Consider the following 23,105-nt stretch of genomic DNA (forward strand, 5'->3'; position numbering starts at 1 on the left):
TTCCGCCAGAGATCCTGAGGGTTGAACCTCACCTAGCACCAGCTAGAGTGTGGCCTCACTCGTTTCTCTGCCTCCTTCCCTCTCCTCCGGCGTCGAAGAAGACTCGCTAACGCGACTCTTCGACGTCTCCTCTCTCTCTCTCTCTCTTTCCTGCGGCGTCGAAGAAGACTCGCTAACGCGACTCTTCGACACCGTCCTTCTTCCATGCCCAAACCCGTCGAGGAAGATTCGCTAGCGCGACTCCTCGACGCTTTCATCGTCCCCTCTTTTCCCCGTATAATTCCCACCTTTAAGGGAGGCGTTCTAACGGGTAACCACTCCGACCCAGCGGATTCGTCACTCGTTACATATACTCGATCACTAATCTATTTCACTAAATTTCGTAGATCTTCTATACCGAGCTCTCTCTCTCTCTCGCGTTAAGATCGGTAAGTTACCTGTTCATATACGCATTAACGTGGCAATCCTTCACCCATATTAAATCTATCATGTCTCGCTCGAAGCACGTATGGGCAAACGCAGGGCACACCGCGCGTACGCCGGCGGCAGAAAGCGCTTCTTTCGCAAGATGACGTTTTACCCGCAGCCCCCATATGTAACCATCTACTATTCCGTAATCACGAAAATACATATACATATTCAGTTTAATCATTACACGCTCTGTCATTCATTTAATCCCACGCCAAGCTCGAGCACGCACGCTACTACTCCAGTAGCGTTAATAAAACGCTACTACATTTCCTAAACCTACTCATAAATCACCTAATAATATATCTCCCTACAATACCTCCTACTTCCCATACAAGGAATTTGTCGCGTATCCGGCCGTGTTATCACACGATTCGGAGCCGCGACTGGTGACAGCTGCCTTAAAACCAAAACTAACCAACGAACCAGACCTACGTCCCGGGATCGCAACCCTCGCGAATCCGCGGACGCAACAGTTTGTACAACTTTTTTTGACGAGTTATAATTTATCAAAATTATGTATGCATTTTTGTCAGCTACTGCTAGCATTATCCGGATTTTGATTTATTTTATTGATGATGAGGCGATCTTCTCTAGCTGACGTTATTTGTCTTTGACCTAGCCCTCTTTTTTGACGAGATCCACCTGTTTCTTGATAACGAGCCCAAATTCGCAAGATAGCGGATTGATGAACAGCTATTTTCTTTGCAACATAACTTTAATACAATCTTTCCAAAAGAGCAATGATTTGTGCACATTGAATGTTGTTGAAACTAGGCATTGTTACGACTTTATCGTTTGTTTCTTGAGTGATACAGTAAAGAATAAGCTTACGCTTATACAGAGTTTTGGTGTTTACAATTTTTATGGGAATCAATGTAAATCGCTACATTTCATAGCGTTTATCTAAATTATGCAAGCACTGTAAGCATCAAAACTTTATATAAGCGTATAATTATTCTTTACTGTATCACTCAAGAAGCAAACGTTGTAACAATGCCTAGTTTCAACAAGATTTAATGTGCACAAATCATTGCTCTTTTGGAAAGATTGTATCAAAGTTGCAAGGAAAATAGGTGTTCATCGATCCGCTATCTTGCGAGTTTGGGCTTGTTATCAAGAAACTGGAGGATTTTCGAAAAAAAGGACAAGGTCAAAGACGAATAACATCAGCTAGATTGCCTCATCATCAATGAGACAAATCGAAATCCGGGTAATGCTAGCGGTAGCTGACAAAAATGCATACATAATTTTAATAAATCCTAACTTGTAAAAAAAAAATTGTACAAACCTGATTTTTTTATTAATTTGCAAGGAAAACTCTAAATTTTACAATGTCTATTGTGACATTTGTAAAAAAATTTATCCTACCCCGTGGGGGCGTCAAACTATGCAAATGTTTGGAAACAAAACACGTCCTTACTTTTAAAGAAACAGCGGAAGGAGGAAAGCAAAAATTTAAAATGGACTGAATGCATCTTAAAGTAGAGACTTTAAGATTTAAAATGAAAAAAAATTTTTCAAGTACAATAATTTTTAACGAAGTTATGATTATTTGAAGTGGAAAATTTTGGTATAAATGAGTATTGCAATAATTTTGCTGCCTAGTATATTTTTTCAAAACTGTTGCCACAATACCTCATCTAGTTTTAATTTAATTGACAAACCAAACATTTTTAATGAAAATGTTCATAACATGTTTGTTGTGTCTTTTGGGTACAGATTAATATATTATTTTATCACTACAGAAAGAACTGTTTACTTGTGATGAATCTGAGTAGATACAAATATGTATGTTAGTAAAAGGCTTGGAATACTATAAATTCCGCTTCGCTCGTGTAGGTCACACAATAGTCTAAGGTCGCACGAGACGCACGTACTCTCGTTTCCGGCGCTCCTGACAATCGCGCCACCTTTATCCCTGTCTCTGGGCGGCACATTGCATGAGACCCTAAGGGCCCCAACACTCCTCTATCAAGAAGGACGTTTCTCATAGCGGCGGACTTCTTGCAGCTTCCTGTAATCTGGGCGATCTCTGTCTATGAATCGGCTGGAATGCAGTATAGTTGATTTCTGGGCGGAAAAATCCTTGTAGGTGATGTTGGCCCCCTCGAACGATAAAGGAGACAATGAGGGATTTGTTACCGGATTTTGTATTACCGGCAACAACTCCTCGTTTACAGCTTCATTCCTTTCATCCGAGGAAACGACGCGCTCCCAGATTAGTTTGAAATGCCGTTTGATAATACCATTACTTATGCGGACTTGTGCTATTGTAGAGCCTTTGCAGTCAATGATCTTTCCAGGAACGCGACGGCCGTTTGCCAGCTGTACTGTCACCAGTTGTCTTGGACTAAATTTACGAGTTTTTGCTCCATGATGAGCGTCAAACTAGTTCTTTATTTTCTCCTATTGATAAGATAGTTTCCATTTTGATTTGCTTTTTGGGTAGAAAATCTCTAAAGGCGTACGAAATTTTTGACCAAAGAATATTTTTGCTGGAGATTTATGATCCGGAGCATCACCTCACATGGTGTGTAATTATACGTATACAGGAAGTGATTTAATTGGACTCTGCGACGGAACTTGTAAATCTAAAGAGCACTTCAGCATATTTATTATTTGTTCTGCTAATCCATTGAATTGAGAATGTCTTGGAGGGTTGCGTAAGTGTACAATATTGAAGTCCTTACAGAGTTGCGCAAATTCTTCTGCTATAAACTGCGTTCCATTATGAGAAACTATAGCCTTTGGTGGACCATATCTTACAAATAAACGATGCAAATATTTTTACGTAGCTATTGCTGTAATAGTTGGAAACCATTCAGCATCCGTAAATTTTGAATGGCTATCGACAGTGATAGCACTTATCGACAGTGATAGCACCCATTGTCCAATTGGACCTGCGAAGTTCATGTGAACACGTTTCCACGGTGACTTTGGCTTTATCGTAGGATTTGGAGCGGTTTCTGCACAATATTTGCATTTCTTGACAAAATCCTTGATCTAAGTATGCATCGTAAGTCAATAAAAATAACGTCAACTATACCATCCGACGAATACCTGGATGTGCAATGTGCAGTTATCATAGAACAGCTTGCCGAAGACTGGGCGGAATAACGATTTTATCGTCAGACACAAAAGTTTTGACTACTACGTTAAGTATTGACGACGACGATATTAAGGAAGCAGATCTTTGTTTTTCATATCGGACTTTTGCTATCCGACTTGTAAACGATTAATAACCTCGGTTAAAATTTCATTCTTTTGTGTTTTTTATTGCAACTCTTTCCGAGTTTTAGATAAACTTTGGGCTGATTTTTGAGGCTATTTGTTGAATTTCCGTTTCTTGCTGCTGCAAGGAAGCTACTACTTCCTCTAATTCTGAATCAGAAGATTCTGTTCTAGCCTCTTGAAATTATCTTGATAAGGCGTCCGCTTGTTTAAAGTGTTCTGTTCTGACATATTTGGTGTCGAAATAACCAATGAGGCGGAGAACCCATCGCTTCAAACGATTTGCAGTACGGGTATCCAAACCCTTCATTTTTGAAGTACGGAATAGCGTTAAGCGGGGTCAATGATCCGTCTGAAGAATAAACTTTTTAAATATAAACTTCCTGAACCGTTCGACAACAGTTACAAGCGCCAAAGCTTCTTTTTCTATTTGGTTGTAACCTTGCTGTATTTTCGTCAGCCTTTAACATGGGAAGGACTGCTTTTATCTGACCATCCGGGTGGCGTTGTAATAAAACACCACCGATACCTGTCGAATTAGCATCCGCAGTGTCTATTAGCCTTTGTATAGGGTCATAATGTGCAAGTAAAAAACGACTCGATAAAACTTCTTTTATCCTGTGAAAAGCTTGATTGCAAGCTGAAGTCTATCTAAACGGAGTATCTTTTTTCAATAATGTTTCCATCGGAACTTTTAAGCGATGTAGGTTTGGTACGAATTTTTCATAATACGAGGGCTATTTTTTAATTAACCTTCACTAACATTGTACACAATTTTTAGTTGTAATACAGGGTGTTGATCATGTAACATTTTCGCTAGGGCGGAAAGGTGAAAAATTTTGCCATTAACTTCAATGGCGAAAGATTTCACTTTTCATCTTTCCGCCCTAGGGAAAAAGTTATATGCCGTTTGTTTTCTGTTCCTGAACTCCCTGAATTAGTGTGCACTTAAAATGAAATAGATCTATATTTGAAAGTTAGTGAAAGCAAGAAGGAACGTTCCAGTGCAGACTAGTGCAGGAATAGAAAACAAGCTTATGATCGCTGCCCCGAACCCGTTCTTTGACTTGCAAAAAGCGAATAACAAAACGCACTTGCACTTGACGGGAGGACAGAACCAAAGAGTATAAGATAGAGTGAAAGCGCCCATAAGAACTTAATAGTAAATTTTGTATCGAGTTTAGCGCTTTTGGTGGTTCAGTCCAGAACTAATCTCAGGGATCGTGCCATATTTGAATGGTATACCATGGGTATGACTATAAACCCGAGCACGAACTTTTGCATAGCTGCATAATCGTATGCATAAGAAAATTGATTAGCTTATTTCCTTATGCATGTGCTAATGGACCAATCAATTTCTTATGCATATGGTTTTGCAGCTATGCATGATTCTATGCTCGGGCCTTATAATTAAATTCAATCGAAAAATCTTATTACTAGATTGTATAACGGGTTAAATACATTATTAAACTTTCTGTGGAAATATTGATTATAAATTTTTATTATAAAATATATAGTATAAAATACATTTTACCTGTATATATAGAGTGTTTCAGATCACCCATACACTGCTTTTATCTTCACAGTATTAGGTCCAATCAAAAATATGTTCAGACAAAAGTTGCAGGGTTTCAAAAGATCTATTTATTGATTTTCTCAGTTTGATCTGGATGGCGTCACCAAGGTCACATCAAAATCACATTAACTTTTTTAAATGAAACACCTTATTTGATTCCAGAATCTAATGGTTGGTGTCAAGAGCTTTCCAAAACCCTACAAGAAAGTTTATTTTTATTGAGTATTTTCCGAGTTGTGAGGCTTGAAAGCTACAGTGCACTGTAACTTTCAAGCGACATAACTCAAAAAATATTTAACGAAAATAAACTTATATCAATTTGGTATCGGAGAAATTTTGGTCTTTTTCATATAAGTGACTGCAACGGGGCTTTCACAATCCCCCATAAACTAAACAAATTCATAACTACAGGGAAAGATCATATCGATCGTCTATCCTGTAACGATGTAGTTTATAAAATCACCTGTAAGGATTGTGATTCATCTTATATAGGACAGACAAAACGACAATTAAAAACGAGAGTCACAGAACATAAAACAGATATTAAGAAGGCCAGTTCTCCTTCTGTTATCTCCATACACCGTATGGGAAATAATCATGATTTTGATTGGGAGAATGTTGAAATATTAGACAAGGAATTTTTGTATCTAAAAAGATTTATATCTGAGATGTTATTTATTAAGAAACAACAAAACGGACTCAACAAGCAAAGTGATACCGAACTCTTCTCAGAGGCATATCTTCCCATTCTCGAACGTATTTCTCTCTTAAAGTCCGTACTCATTCCTTCTCCTATCCTTATCTAGCCGTTTCGACAGTTCTCTCATATGTTCCCTGATATTCGTCTCTAAGCATTTCGTGCTGTCAACATCCTTTTTCAAGTGTCTATGATATAATTTTTGGAACTCTTAGGTTTGTTATTCTTTTGTTAATTTTTACTTCTTTACAATTTTATAATTATTGACAGCTTACCTTATTATTTTTTAAATTTATCACGGTTTTATTTTATTTATTTATTTGTTACGTCCTTCTTTACAAACTTTTTAAATGTTCGACTCATTGCTTATATTATTACTCCTTTAAATTAAAAAAAAATCATTTTTTTTGTTATCTTATTGTGACCGGTTGCATTTTTCTTAACTTACAGTCTGTATTACTATCAACTGTTCCAAAAATTCTATCTTTTTGGCACATTCTACGAAGCCACCACGGAATGAGGCGTCTTATTTCAATAAGCGGATAGCGCAAAGTTTTTGACTTCCAATTTTTGGTATATTTTTACACATATGTTCTTTTAATTATATCCTAACTGCGGAATTTGTAACACAAGCTTATTGTTTATAGATCAATTTGTATTTCACTGAAAATGACCAATAATTAAAGGGTCGAAACGTTTGAATTTCGTAAACATATTTTGTTTTGTTTTTAGCGTATAACAACCTGCGCGGCTCGTCAGCTCTATATTATTCTCTTTTATTTTGTATTTATTATATGAGCCTAACTATATTTATTTATTTTGTTTCTTTTGTGGAAAATAAACTTATTTATAGTCAAAACAAAATAAAATAAAAGTTAAGGCTCTTTTTTGTCAAAACAAAGCGACACGGAACTTCTCTCGGATGCGTATCTTCCTATCCTCAAGCATATTCCCCCTTCTTAGGTTTATCACCCCTCCTTCTTCTATTCCTTCCGTTTGGGCCACCGAGACTATCTCGTTTCGGTCCTTATTCGGTCCTCTATTCTCACCGAGATGTAACATCCCATCTCAAGGCGGTGACACGAGTTTTGGTGCTTAGAGGGATTTTGTATATAATTTTCGCTTCGGCTTATTTCTCTTTTTTTCCCCTTTTTGTTGAATTTACATCAATTTATATAAGTGTTTTTTTACAATTTTATATCTAATGACTTGTACAGCTTCCATTTTTATTCTTTTTTATTTATTTATTTAATTTTTTATTGATTTTTCTTTTATTCATCTTTTTCAGTTAATTAATTTTTATGGCTGTTTGCTACAAGTTTTAAAGTCATCATTTTAATATCTTTCTCTTATTTATTTATTTGTTAGCAATCAACTATGTGCTTTCACAAAACTCTTGTCTCGGCACACGCTCTGTAAGGTCTTTCATAATATTTTTATTCTAAGACGCTGTAGTAAGATGTACACCGCGGTTTTGCACAATCTCTATCTATTCGGTAACTTGTTTTCATTTCTTATTTCTGTTTTTTATTTGTTTATTGTAATAAATTCATATCTTAATCAGTACGATTGTTGTTTTATAGAATTGTATTATCACTGAGGAAGACCGTCATTAAAGGTCGAAACGTTTGCCTGACATTGAAGAATTTTATTATTTATTTGCACCCGACATCCTGCGTGGTTCTTGAGCTCACTTTTCTCTAAATTAACTTATTTATAGTATTCTTGAAATCGACTACAAGAAAATGCAATAAAAGATATAATGTTGGAGTATCGGTCCCCTAATTAAAGGATCAGTCAGGGAGCTTGACTGGACCGAAACCAATAACCGGATCATAACCGTTATTTTAGTCAGACCGAAACCGAAATATTGTGCAGGCTAATTGACCGTATCCGTAACCTGACCAAAAATATTTTTCCTGTTTTTTCGGTCAGATTTTTGGGCAGATTTTTAAAAATGCTATTAAAGATTGTACTGCAGATCAGGTAAAAAAGAAGAAAAAGCGTGTGCTGTGTAGACTTCTCTCTTTACGAAATAAGAATGAGAGAAAAAAAATACATGTTATTTATATTTCATCTCTTTTTTTTTAAATATTTTTTTAATGCTCGATAGATATGCAGTTGATTTTAAAAATTAATTTTTCTTTCTTTTGTGAACATAAAATGAATACAAAAGAATAAGATCTTTGTAATGTTAAAACCAAACTTTAAAGCTAAAATTATATTTTAATTTTTCCGTCTCTTTTAAAACACCGAAAAGTTTGACAATTGAACTTTCAAGACCGTAGATATTTACTTCTAGGTTTTCAATAAATATTACAGGGTGTCTACGGAGGGTTACTTATTTATTTCTTTGCTTTTATTATGATAATTTAATTAAGATTATTATGTTATTTTATAGAGAAAATCGTTAATACCAGTAAAAAAAACGATTATTAATGCTGCAAGTTGCTGGCAATGAAGTAAAACAAAAATTTAAAAAAAATGAGATTTTGAAAGATCCGGAACTTTAAAAGATTTTTAAAGGGTAACACCACTGTAGACGGCCCAAATAAAGCGTTTTTTTTTTGCAATTTTTTTTGCCTGGAAAAAAAAGTAAGAAGATAATAATATTTAAGGATGTTATTAAACATGTTTTTAAGTGTTTATAAAAGTTTTTTTATTAAAAAATATTTAAAAATGGCGACGCTAGAGCCATTGTCGTGAAACGTGTTTATTTTAAAGTGATTTGCGGCACGTAGTAGAACCATCGTAGATATTTATCTGGAACAAAAATTTTTTTCTTAATCTACATGAGTATAGCTAGAGAAACACGGAATTTGAGAAATATTTATTTTTGAGTAATTGGCAAGCATTTAAAAAAAAAGTTCAATTTTTGACGAAAAAAACGGGCAATTATTTGTCAATAAATAATGTTTTAATCAACTTATCGAAAATTCCGTACGTGTTTTTCTTTGAAATGTTATTTTAAAGAGGTGATTAAAATTTTAAGTGGAAAGAGTGAAAATTGTTTGTTATGCTACGTGCCGTTTTCAAAAATCACGTTTTAAGAAAAACTTGTTTAAAGTTTAAAGACGTGTTTTGGACGTGAAAAAATAAAAAAAATGTGACTGAAATTTTTTACCATTAGTCTGCTATCCCAAGACCGTAAAGCACCCCTTTTTTATTCAAGTATTCTTTCTCATTTTTTTTCCGTGACGATTTTATGCTGGTGCGTGCCTCCTTTGCCGCATCTATTAAAGACCGCTCGGCGTGCTTGATCCTTGTCACATTGGCTTCAAGGCAAAAATTAAATGCTTAGTAGCCGATATCCATCTTCAAAACTTGCATAATTTGTAAAATGTTTGTTAAACCGTCCTTAAAGGTGCCACAGCAATATCAGTAAAAAAATTAATAATCCTGTAGCCAAATTCACTTTTGACGTCAATATCTTCATTATTCATTTTTGATTTTTTGGCAGAAGCACTGACGCCTGCTGAATCGCATTCAGCCTTGAATCTATTCGAGTCATCGGTTGTTTTGATGCATTGCTCCGACGCCGCGTTGATACGATGTTTTCGTGCCTTTTTTGTCCATGTACATTTTTTTGCCACTCATTGTAACAGATATGATATAATTTAAGCCACGAATAAATAGTTTTAAATTACCACTGCACACGAAAGCCAAATTTTCAAGCGAAGGAATGATGTGCTTCCGACACGTAAAATGTTCTTTTGTACATGTGCTGACTTATACTAACGTACAGGGTGTACCAGTAGAATCCGGATTTTAAATTAAAATTTTTGCTATATAATAATTTGTGAGCCGGCAACTAGATAGCATTCAAGTAAGCCTCATCCATTGAGAACAAAAACATAACTTTGTCATGGCCGAGCTGGTTAAGCCGTGTCCAGAATATAACCGAAGAACCGTACTTGTTAAAAATTTTGCGCGGGACGTACTGTAATCGAAATAATAAACTTCTTCGATTACCCGAAATCGACGATTTACGACATTACTTATCGCCATGTGGCTTCTAAAGGGTCCAAAGAAGATTCTTAGATGGCCACTTAATGCAGAATCGGCTTTTCAAAAACATGAGCATGTGTCGGAGTAAGGAATTTTGGCCTGCTAACAACCCGGATTTCATCCGCTGGATTATTTTGTGTGGTGCGTGATTGAGCGACACTCCAATAAGACTCGACATCTTAACGTTGTGTCGCTGAAAGCCGCTATTGAGGCATCGTTTGCAAGTATGGTGAAGGAATTTTTGACAAAGGCATGCGCACGCTTCCGACTCAAAATTGAAGCGATCATTGAAGTAGAAGGGGCTATATAGAATAAAATTGTTTTTTAAGGATGCCTTAACCCAAATATAAAAATATTTTTTATATGATTGTTATTTTTTATTAAAGTAAATGATTGTGAAAACTCACAATGGATTTGTCCGGATTCTACTGGTACACTGTACTTTTGGTTTGAAATGCTTCTCATGCATAAACTCCTAACTACATCTGTTGGTATATTAGAGTAGTTAGAAATCAGAAGGTAAATTAGGCTGTACCTTTTGAGCAGGTATCGATGTGCCGTAGGTAATCGTTTTGGAGCAGCCCGACACGTTTAAGAAAAAGCGCAAAATTTCACAAAAAAATTTTTGTAACCGAGATAAGATTTTTTTTAACTTATTCTAGAAGGTTCAAAGTATTTTTTAAAGCAATAAAAATATCGATTTTTTTAAAATTCTACAGTGCTGTTACCCCTCAAACATTTTTATATTAAACAAGTGTTGTTTACAATAAACAAGAATTTTTTATAATATGATATTTATACTTACATTATTTTTATACGTTATCATTTTTATACGTTATTCAATTTTACAATAGGTAATTGTACATCTATAACCGTAACCGAAAAAGACCGAAATCGAAACGGTGATCGTAACCGTTATCAGTAACAAGACCGAAACCGAAAATTAGGAATAATCTCTGACCGTAACCGTAACCGGACCGAAATTTTGTTTCGGGCAGGGTCTTTGGTATTAGTATTTCTTTAACATTCTATATTTTTTATTGCATTTTTTGGTAGTCGATTTTGAGAACTTTTTAAAACACTATAAATGAGTTTATTTTCGTTGAGTACTTTCCGAGTTATGACGCTTGAAAGTTACAGTACAACACTGTAGCTTGCAAGCCTTACAACTCGGAAAGTACTCAACGAAAATAAACTCATTTATAGTGTTTTGGAAAGCTCTTGACACCATTAGATTCTGGAATTAAAAATAAGGTGTTTTATTTAAAAAAGTTAACGTGATTTTAATGTGACCTTGGCGACGCCATCCAAGATCAAACTGATAACATCAGTAAATAGATCTTTTGAAACCCTATAATCTGAACATATTTTTGATTGGACCTAATCCTGCGAAGATAAAAGGGGTGTACAGGTGATCTGAAACACCCTGTATATACATTTATAACACTTTATAATTTGTTTATAATTCTTTTTTGTTTGGTTTTTATTGCTTTATTAAGTCTTTTTTTGGAATGTTTTAATTTTTGACACATAAATGTCGCTTTCCAATGACAGCAAATTTTCATAAAATTATTTAAAAATAAGTTTGTTACATTGATCGGAATTATGGCTGTAAAACTAATCAATAAACCAGAGGACCATCGAGATTAGATATCAAATTAAAAACAATATGAGATAAGAAGCATACAAGCTAGTATAATTGTTATGAATTCAAAAAGAAAAATTTAAGAGACAAAAATTTAAATAAAGGAGGTTTAGAACTTTATGAAGATAAGAATCTTAGATAATTACGAGTTAAGAATCAGATAGTTCAAAGTGAAGAGAGACAACTGACATACAATTATGTAAATATAAAGCATAAAATGATTTTATTACATGATCCCTCCATTAACTTAAAATTTAAAAGATTCAAATGCAATTTTTTTTTTTAAATTCATAACAGTTGTGTGTGACATTGAAGATAACTTGATGAGAAGATCAACATCTGTTGGGTTCAAATGTTATTGTATTTGGAAGATTAAAATTTGAAGATTAACTTATGCTTCTTATCTTAAACTGTTTTTATATTTAAAAACCTGAATACATAGTATTAACTTTTATACAATTAATGAGATTAATGAGAACTTTTATACAATCAATTTATACAATTGATTAACTTTTAACAAATTAATAAACCTGCAATATATTTTCCTTCTCTCAGTTGAATAAAAAACCAACGCTGTGCTTCAATATTTTTGAACTTTGAGTTATCAGCCGTAAAATCTCTAACATTAATGTACAACCGGCGCCATCATTAGAACCGCCTGAAATTTTTTGCATAGATAATAGCATTTTTGAATGCAGTGGGTTTTAATCCAGGTTTGACGCCATTTGCCGGAATCGTCCAATTAGAACGGACGATTGGACGTTTTAATTGGACGATTTCGGCAAATGGCGTCAAACCTAGGTTAAAACCAACTGCACTCGAAAACGCTATTTCCATATACAGAAGAAATATGTTGTGTAACATGTGCGCACGATAACACTTTTTACCTGGGCTCTTTAAAAACGAATCGAAATTATAGTTAAGCAGCAAGCTGTGCATTATAGGCCTGTTTGGCCCATCCTTGACAATGACGTTCTGTACATTTTTCTAAACATTAGTCATGCCGTCGAAAAACTTGAACGGAAACGCGCCGCTGTGCTTTGTAATGTTAAGGAGAATCTTGTGATTTTCGTGCGATGTTTTTGTCACATTGTTGATCATTGTTGAAAATTTGACGGCCTGGACCTCAATCTCGTAGTTGCCGGCGAAACGAGGTCCCGATTGGTGTAAGATTGACGATGTGATTGCGAGGTTGCTCGGCGACGACTCTATCTAGGTGCGCAACCCCTTGATGTCGATGGTAACCGAGTTCGGCACATTCCTCTCGAGAACAATTATAATGAAGAACATCAAGAGAAAGACACAAAGAGATACATGAAGACGAAGAGGAGGTGCTGAGTGTCGGTTGGCAGTACACCCACGGTTATCGATTCTGTCCCTCGGAAAATTTTCCAAACTAAAAAGTCACTATCTTTCTACATACACGCAGTTCATGTTTAAAGTAACGTCAAAGCTTACGGTCGCGCTGGCCGCTTGCGACCGCATTTGACATAAAGGCGATGTAACCTTTATATCAAATGCGATAAATTTTAAGAAGTTAATCCGCAAACTCGAGTTTTAAAGATTAATAATTTGTCGTGTTGAAAAAAAAGATATAAATTAGAGATAAATTTTTAAAAACTATCCAACTATTATAAAATTATTGTATTGTTATTGTTCCAGCGTCATTTAATTAATAATTTATACGTTAATCATGAACTGCGAGTATGTAGAAAGATAGCGATTTCTCAGTTTGGAAAATTTACCGAGGGACAGAATCGATGACCGTGAGTGTACATTTTTTTCGAAGCGATCCTGTTTTCGTTTGGCCGACGTCTCTTCAACGTGTACTGTTTCAATCTCACTCCGTCTTTCTGAAATTGAAACGTGATAATCACACTGCGATATTTGCAGTGTGATTATCACGTTTCATTTTCGATTATCAACACATGCAGAGCGAGCCGTTTTACAATACCAGGATCAGCCAGGATCAGTTACCATCAGCCACAGCAGTACAGCACATGTTCCGCTACACACACATACATATACACAAACAGTACTGGACTGAAATACTGGGTGGCGATAGCGTCAAAGAATACGCAATGCTTCCATTTTATCTTATCCTCTTTGGACAGAACGTATGTGCTTTGCACTTGGCGGTAGACTCAATCGTAGTCGATATATTTACACGTTCGCTGCTTTACTGTCACTAACAATGGAATTCCGACCAATGGTGAGGATACAGGTAACAGTGCTACCAACTTAAATGCGCAAGAACGGGTTCTATATTGCAACTAGGAATTTTGTACAATCCGTTTTTTGTTCCTGAACTCCCTGAATTAGTGTACAGTCGTGGTCATTAGAGTTGCGACACTTTTTCTTCGATAGTTTTTGGAATGTAGATTGCTCATTGAGCGGCGAACGTAATTGGTTGGATCCACAAGTAAGAATCAATTATGTTTATTGCTCGATGAGCAAGTCCACATTTCAAAAACCATCGAAGAAAAAGTGTCGCAACTCTAATGATCAGCATTGTACATACACTTAAAATGAAATAGGTATATATTTGAAAGTTAGCGGAAGCAAGAAAAAACGTTCCAATGCAGTATAGTGCAGAAATATAAAACAAGCCTAATGTTATCGGAGGTTAATTAAAAAATAGTTTTCGTAATTGACTAGTCTAAGGAATGATCTAACTTCCTTTGAATTATTTGGAACTTGCATTTCACGTATTGGCTGAATACGCGCTGGATTGGACTTGATTCCTCTGGAAGAAATAATAAATCCTAAATACTTTACTGATGACGTATGAAACTTACAAGCTCAACCGAAAATCTCAGTCTTGAAGTTTATTCAAAACAGCGTTTAGACGTGTGTCATGCTCTGAACGATCACGTCCTCCGATGAGAATATCATCCAAATAAATCAAAATGCCTGGTATATCTGCGAAAGCTTGTTCCAGAGTGTGTTGGAATATTGCTGGTGCTGGTTTTAAACTAAAAACCAGCCGATTGAACAAAAACAATCCTTGATGCGTGTTGATCGTAGTTAAAGGTTTGCTTTCGTCATCCAATTTTATTTGGAAATACGCGTTTGAAAGATCCAACTGAGTAAAAATTGTATTTCCTTGATGTTTTGCTATGTTATCCTTAATATTTAGAATAGAATAGTCAGATTCTAGTGCTTTGTTCAATCCTGTGGAATAATTAGCATAAATGCATAGTTTCCCATTTGTTTTCTTGGCCACGACAATCGGAGCTACTCACTCTGATGCGTCAATTGGAGCTACAATTTTATTACTGACAGGTCGATCGAATTTGGCATTGAGCTGTTCTTCTAGTGCGAGTAAAACTGGACGGCGTGGTGCGTGAATTGGATGAGCGTCCTTTTTAAGGCGTAGCTTGACTTTAGCTGTTGTACATTTCCTAATTTTATCACTAAAAAGTTCTGGAAATTTATTCGACAAGGAAGCATCTTTGACCGCGTTGATGGCCAATTGATTTCCTGTAACTCTGTGATCATATTCCACCAGCTTGAGTTTATTGATTACCTGTGCACTTATAAGTGTTGTAATTTGGACGATTTAAAATAATAAGAGATCTTCTTGTAATCTTTCTTTTGTACTTTTTAACAAAATCTACAGTTAATTTCATCCGGAAGAATCTCTAGATTGTGTTTACGAGAGCTGACAAGGGTAACATCACTATCGCCTTGGACAACCAGGCATATAAAGAAAAAATGCTGGAGATGCTATACGACCAAAACACCTACGAAATTGTTAAAAAGGATCTAACTAATATTGTGATTAAGAATGTTCGCGGATTGCTAACGAGATGGAAAGATCGGAGCTTTATCACGCCGTCAACATATAAAACGATTTTTTGCAGTGACGGCAACCTCCCGAGAGCGTACGGCCTTCCCAAAATTCATAAACCGGGATGTCCCTTGAGATTAATAATATCTTCAATTGACAGTCCCACGTATGCTTTAGCAACATATCTACAATTATATCTGGCAATACTCCAGATATCTTTAGCAAGGTTGAAAACAGTTTCCAGCTAATCGAAAAGCTAAAGGGTGAAAAATTAGATGCTGATCACGTTTTAATTTTTCTAGACGTCGTATCACTATTCACGTACATCCCTGTTGAGTTAGCACTAAACAGTCTCTCAAATAGATGGCAACATCTTGAAAGTAAATGTAATATTCCTAAACATGAATTCTTACAAGCGGTAGAACTGATGCTTGACTCGACATTTTTTACCTTTAACAATAACTTTTACAAACAAAAATTTGGCACGCCAATGGGATTCCCTTTCTCCCCTATAATAGCCGATTTAGTGATGCAAGATCTGGAGACCAAGGCCCTGAAGAAAATCGGAATACGTTTACCGTTCTACTTCAGATATGTTGACGATATTGTGATAGCTGTCCCGAAGAATTTAATTAATTTTACCTTATCGACCTTCAACTCATTTTACTCCCGTCTTCAATTCACAATGGAAATAGGGGGAGAGACTATCAACTTTTTAGATGTTACTATTAGCAAGGTGAACACATGTTTAGAATTTGACTAGTATCACAAGCCTACTTTTTCAGGTAGATACCTTAATTTTCTCTTGGCACACCCACTGTCACAAAAAAGAGGGACAATTATGGGAATGGTTGACAGAGCATTCTTATTATTGAATCCTAAATTCCATAAAAAGAACCTTGAGCTTATCATTAATATACTGTTACATAATGACTACTCTTTAAAGTTTATCTTTGAGACTATTAATAGCCGGTTGAAATCACTGATTTATAAACACACACACAAAAAACCAGAGAGCATGAATGATTCCATTGTAAGAGAAAAAACTCCGTGGTTCCTATTACCATACATTCCCAATATTTCTGATAAATTTCTATCCATCATGAAAAATCTAAATGTAAAAGCGGCTTTTTTTAGTTTCAACAAATTAAACAGGTTTATTAAAGAACAGAAGGATACTTTCCCAATAAGTTTTATGAAAAATGTTGTATACAAAATTGCTTGTAAAGGATGCGATGCTTCATACGTTGGCCAGACAAGCAGGAAACTGAAAACAAGAATAACGGAACATCGCAACAATATTAATTGGAACAATAGGAACCCCTCCGTAATTACTGAACATCCTATAGATTTTAATCATGAGTTCGAATGGGAGAACATCAAAATCCTTGATTCTGAACGTTTCCTTGGAAAGTGACTAGTGTTCAAAATGTTACACATTCAGATGCAAAAGAATGGCTTGAACTCACAATCGGATACCGAATATTTACATCATGCGTATCTTTCTCTCTTAAAGAGATTGCGATCTTAGAGTAAGAACCTTTCACGTATCCGTTTACACTCAACTATTTATGTATTTAATTTATGTATTTTTATAATCCGACTTCTCTCTTTTTTTTTTTTTTTTTAAATTATGTATTAATTTATCTACTCAATCTTTTTTGACCAACTCTATCAACGGACACATTTTTTCACTGCGGAATCACTTATGTTTATATTCTCCACAACTTATACTTATTGTTTTGAGTTGCTCGTCTATATCTTATTGAATAAATGTATCTCCGACCTGCTTTATGTACGCTTAATGACCACTTGATTGAAAACATCTTATACTGACTGCGGCCTTCCCTAATTCCGTGCGATAATTACTATTGCCAAAAGCCTTATCCATGGCTTCGCGAGTCGTCGTCGATTTTTAATGGTAAGTCACTCAAATCTACAACTCTTTAAAGTTACTATTACATAACATCAATTATAGGGTGATCAAAACTTCCCCCATATCACGTTTAAATAATTTTTACTTCGGAATCGTCAATCCGGGAGTGACAACTACATGGAATTGGCGATGGCTGGTGCATTGATTCGTTAAGAGAATAGAAATGTTTACAAATTTCTGATTTATGTATTTAAAATTTTTTGCTGATGATGACTCCAAAGAGAGTTGAAACGTTCAAAGATTAATGTTGACTGATTAAATAATTATCAGTCTATAAATGACTATTTATTTCTGCGCAAAATCAACCGCGCTGCACTCTCATTAGCCCTATACATTATATTTTTATATCTTTCTTTTGTAGTTAAAGGGCCCAAGCAGAACGGTTGACTTATAATTTTAAGATAAGTTTTACGGCTTAAATCTTTGTCTTTAGTAACACACAATAAGTGTCTTGTGTCTCAAGTCTTAAGTTACAAACAGAATCTCTTTTTAGTTTAAGACTTGAGACACAACACAGTTATTGTGCATTACTAAAGGCAAAGACTTAACTCATAAAACTTGTTTTAAAATTATAAGTCAACCATTTTACTTAGGTTGTAACGTTGCGTTAAAATATCCTTTCGTATTTAACTCGTGTCCAGAGACGTTTACGCAGGTAGATTTGCAAGGTTGCAGAGACGGACATCTTATACTTGTCCATACCTTGAATCCAATTGTTGTTATATCCACGCCTGTATCTAATTGCATCTTTATTTGCTTGCCGTTTAGCAAAATTTTTACGTATTTTCTATATTGTTCATCGGTTTCTGAAACACCTTTAAAATGAATACTTTTAACTTTCTTTTTATCTTTCGACAGACTTTCGCTATGTGTCTAGTCTTCTTGCAGATCCTACATTCTGAATTTTTAAAAAGGCAGTCCTCTTTCTTATGGGTTAAGAGATCACATCCACGGCATTGTGAAAACGACGATTTATTCGTAGATGGCTTTATGTGACGTTTTGTTTCCTTCTTAGTTTGGATTTAGAATATTTTTGTACGGCGGTGATTTTCGGAGAATGTTGATCCTTGACTCGTCTCACATTGGCAGTATGTTTCACATGAGCTTAGCAAATTTCTTTGATGTCATTAAATGTACAATTTTCCTTTTTAGCTGTAATCTTAAACAGAAGAGTACGTTCTGTCTGATAAGCATGATTATTCAACGCTAGTACTGCGAGCAAAATCTTGAGTTGATCTATATCGAAATTATTAATTTCAAAAGCATCTCCCATGATGCTAATTCGAGACTATCGATTATAGCCACGGATGGTGTTGCTCGAAAAGTTAAATCTTTAAACCGACGTTGAAAAAGCGATTTATTGTCACGAAACTTTTTTAAATGTTTTACGAGATTTGAAAAACTTAAATTATGTAGCTTAGAAGGTGATAAATGACTCAATAATCGTTGATACTCATCACCGCCGAAGGCATTTAGAAGTAATTGCTTTCTATTCCCCTCTGTTAGGCCCTTCGCATCATTGATAAAAGTGTCTTTGTGCCGCTTGTACTACAACGTAAAGGTTTTGTCTTTAATCGGCTCGTGGATAAACTTACCCAATTGCTCAGCTAGATTTGAGAATTGAGATGATTTGGCAAGAGGGGCGGACAAATTGCTATCCGTTTCTAATTGCGACGATTCAGAAGCGGAATTACCTTGTACCTGTTTTGTTAGCAAACTCATTATTTGCTTTTGCTTACCCAATCGCTCAGCCATTTGTTGCATAAGCAACTGCTGTCCTTATGTTAGCTGGCTTTGTTAATGTACTTGTGAACTGATCTATCGTCGAATTTTACACGTGATTCGTATAACCTGAGCTATAACCACAGCGCCAATTGTTGTGTTCTTTGGGTACAGATTAATATATTTATTGTCTTAGTACAGAAAGAACCGTTTACTTGTAATGAATCTGAATAGATACAAATATGTATGTTAGTACAAGGGATGCTATAAGTCCTGCTTTGCGTGTGTAGGTCACGCAACACAATCTAAGTCCGCACGAGACGCACGCAATCTCGTTTCCCCCTGACGATTGCGCCACCTTTAACCGCGTCTCTTTGGATGGCACGCTGCATGAAGCCTCAAAGACCCTAACAATGTTTCTTTTTTGTAAACTACAATCAAATAATTTCTAATTTTTGGATTTTCTTTTATAAGAAAGGCTTAAAACAATGGAAAAATTGAATTTTTTTCAAAACTTTTCTGTTTTTGCGAATTCAATTTTTTAACCTAGTTGTAGATTGGACGAGAACTACGTAAATTAAGAATTTCTTTTAATTTTTTGCTTTAGATAATTTATGCGTCTTGAATCGTAATAATAATACGAGTAAGCTGATATTTTTTGACACTCATACAGATTTGCAAATAATTGCCAAAAATATATTTTTCTAATGTTTAAATAACTTTTAAAAAATGTTCAAATATCAAAGAATAACTATACTAAGCTTCAAGTTTGTTGTTTAAAAAAAAATTTTTTAAAGAGGATATAGAAATGATACCAAAAGCGAGAATATTGCTTTAAAAAAAGAATATTGAAATAATGTTGCAATGACATATTATAAAATGTCTCATCTTTTATTGTTATAGGCAAAATTAGTTGAATGTTACACACAACCACCAGATTATTTAACAGAGGCAGAATTAATATCTCTCATGGAAAAACATGGCATCGGGACAGACGCTTCGATTCCTGTGCATATAAATAATATCTGCATTAGAAATTACGTTACTGTTGCAGCAGGCAGAAAATTAATACCTACATCTCTTGGGATCGTTTTAGTCCATGGATACCAAAAGGTATTTTTGATTTGAATTTTTTGACGCAATACAAAATGATGTGCGTGTTGTAATAAAACAGTCCCTTCTTATTAGATAGATCCCGAATTAGTTTTGCCTACAATGAGATCTGCAGTGGAAGAACAATTAAATCTAATAGCATTAGGTCGAGCTGATTTTTATGCTGTGTTACAACATACTGTAGAAATTTTTAAACAAAAATTTCATTATTTTGTACAAAGTATAGAAGCTATGGATCAGTTGTTTGAAGTCTCGTTCTCACCATTATCGGCATCTGGCAAGGCACATTCTAGGTATAAAACAATTATGACAAACGCATTGATCTTTTGCTAACTTCATAAACTTTTGACATACTTATCTGTTCTTTCCGATTTCCTATTATTTATATGTCGGCATTACAGATGCGGTAAATGTCGTCGATACATGAAATACATACAAACCAAGCCATCTAGAATGCATTGCGCACATTGTAATGAAACGTACAATTTACCACAAAATGGAAACATACGAATATATAAAGAATTGAAATGTCCATTGGACGACTTTGAATTACTTTCATGGTCGACTGGAACGCGAGGAAAAAGTTATACATTTTGTCCGTACTGTTACAATAATCCGCCATTCAGGTATGTTATGTATTATCGTAGTAAATGTATTTTAATCCCATTCAACACAAATGGTGAATCAACATTTAAGAAACTACAACATTGCGAATATTGAATCAATGTTTGAAAACAAAGATTCAAGAAATTGACATTACAAACGTTGCAGACATTGTAGAAACATCTATTGAATTAGCCCAGACAGCACAGAATATTAAATGAATTTTTTCAGAAGAGGCAAATGTTTTTAATTTCAAAATAAAATGGAATGGATTATAATGGAATGTTATATGAATACATATATGGTGTATTCAGTACTGTAATCGCTTTTGAGCGGTTAAGTAGCAATTTACTGTAATTGATTGAATCTAAAGGTATTGAATATAAAGGTTCTTATCTAAAGGTAAGAACCAATTACATTTAATTGCTACTTAGCCGCTCATTATCAGTAAGCGGTCATAGTACTGAATGCATCCATACAATACTTTATTCAGATAGTATCATGGTGTAAGAATACAATGTGAAACATTCCCGTGGATGTGCATTTGTCCAAGTAATAGCCACTCTTAGACCAACCAGAAAGCATTACGGCCACCTTCATTTTGGTTAATGACAGCTATTATCATGGAGAAAGAATTTCAAAAATTTCATGAAAATTTTTTTTAACAGAAGTATAAAAATATTTGACAAATTAACAGATATCGTATGTACACCCAGCGTGTTTGATTCTGTCCATGGGGAAATTTTTCAAACTGAGAAGTCACCATTTTTTACATACTCGCAGTTTATGATTAAAGTAACGATAAGAGCTTATTGATCGTTATGTTAATCATGAACTGTAAGTACGTAAAAAGATAGCGACTTCTTAGTTTGAAAATTTTCTCAGGGGCAGAATCAAAGTCGCTGGGTGTACAGTCGCCTGCGTTATAGTTGCGACACTTTTTTTCGATGCGTTTCTGAACAGGCAACTATAATGAGAGCTGAGAACGTGATTGGTTCTTACTTGTGGATTCAACCAATTACGTTTGCCGTTCTATGAGCAAGGTTACATTCCAAAAACTATTGAAGAAAAAGTGTCGCAACTATAATGCAGGTGACTGTACAGTGCTGGTTATATGAGCGACATTTTTTCTTTGATGGGTTTTGGAATGTAGACTTGCTCATTGAGCGGCGAACGTAATTGATTCTTATCTGTGGATCCAACCAATTACGTTTGCCGATCGATGAGCAAGTCTACATTCCAAAAATCATCGAAGAAAAAGTGTTGCAACTTTAATGACTAACACTGTACAGTCGCGGTAATTAGAGTTGCGACACTTTTTTTTATGAGTTTCTAAACGCGCAACTCTAACGTGATTTAAAAACATGATTGGTTCTTATGGATCCAATCAATTACGTTCGTCGCTTGATGAGCAAGGCTACGTTCCAAAAACCATCAAAGAAAAAGTGTCGCAACCCTAATGACCGCGACTGTACAGTCGTGTTCATTATAGTTGTGACACTTTTTCTTAGATGCGTCTCTGAACACGCAACTATAATAAGAGCTGAGAACATGATTGGTTCTTACTTGTAGATCCAATCAATTACGTTTGCCGCTTGATGAGCAAGGCTACATTCCAAAAACCATCGAAGAAAAAGTGTCGCAACTATAATGAACACGACTGTACAGAGACAAATAATAAATTTCCTAAACAAGTTATTGCCTGTGCGTACTAGAACGTATGTACATTAGACTAAGAAAGCTCAATAAAGAAATAGTGAATAATAATTTTATGAAGAACACGAGCAAAAAAATTATATAAGTTAAGCACTAAAGAAAATGTAATAAATAATATTGGATGTACAACTTAGTTTGGTCCTTGGTTTTCAAAAGATTGCTCTGGGCGAATCCCGATAGCCCTTTCATTACTCACAACGGCCGATGCTTAGAGTTTTTCCGTGGTTGGGTTGGATAAGTTAAGATGATTGGTACGCTATCGGATCCCGTCCGATTGCTCTAGGTGCTATAAATGGTTGACGGTGACAGCTGATTTTTGCTGTATCGTGAAGTGTCAACATCTGTCAACCAAATATTGTTTACAGCTTTTAAGTCAACCTTATTGTTTATAGCCTTTCAGTTTTGCATAAGTTTAATTTTTACTGCGTTGAAAATGTCGAGTTTTGTTTCAAGTAAGCACCATTTGCGGGAAGTTTTGATTTTCTGTTTCAATTGAAAAGTGCAGCTGAAGCGCATCGAATGCTTATGGAAGTGTATGGTGAATCTGCACCATTGGATAAATCTTGCAGAGAATGGTTTCGACGATTTAAAAGT

General features: G+C 35.1%; 1 protein-coding gene across 4 annotated transcripts in view; it reads left to right on the plus strand.

Moving 5' to 3' along the window:
• LOC105204960 (DNA topoisomerase 3-beta-1) overlaps nt 1–23,105 on the plus strand; it is a 67,170-nt gene that overhangs the window by 38,364 nt on the left and 5,701 nt on the right. For all 4 annotated transcript variants that reach the window (XM_039449050.1, XM_039449048.1, XM_011174243.3 and 1 more), the window contains 3 exons: nt 19,983–20,192; nt 20,268–20,485; nt 20,594–20,818. In XM_039449050.1, coding sequence (XP_039304984.1) covers nt 19,983–20,192; nt 20,268–20,485; nt 20,594–20,818 — 653 coding nt within the window. The remainder of the gene's footprint in view (nt 1–19,982; nt 20,193–20,267; nt 20,486–20,593; nt 20,819–23,105) is intronic.

The sequence above is a fragment of the Solenopsis invicta genome, chromosome 5 (assembly GCF_016802725.1).
Source record: "Solenopsis invicta isolate M01_SB chromosome 5, UNIL_Sinv_3.0, whole genome shotgun sequence".
NCBI lineage: Eukaryota > Metazoa > Arthropoda > Insecta > Hymenoptera > Formicidae > Solenopsis > Solenopsis invicta.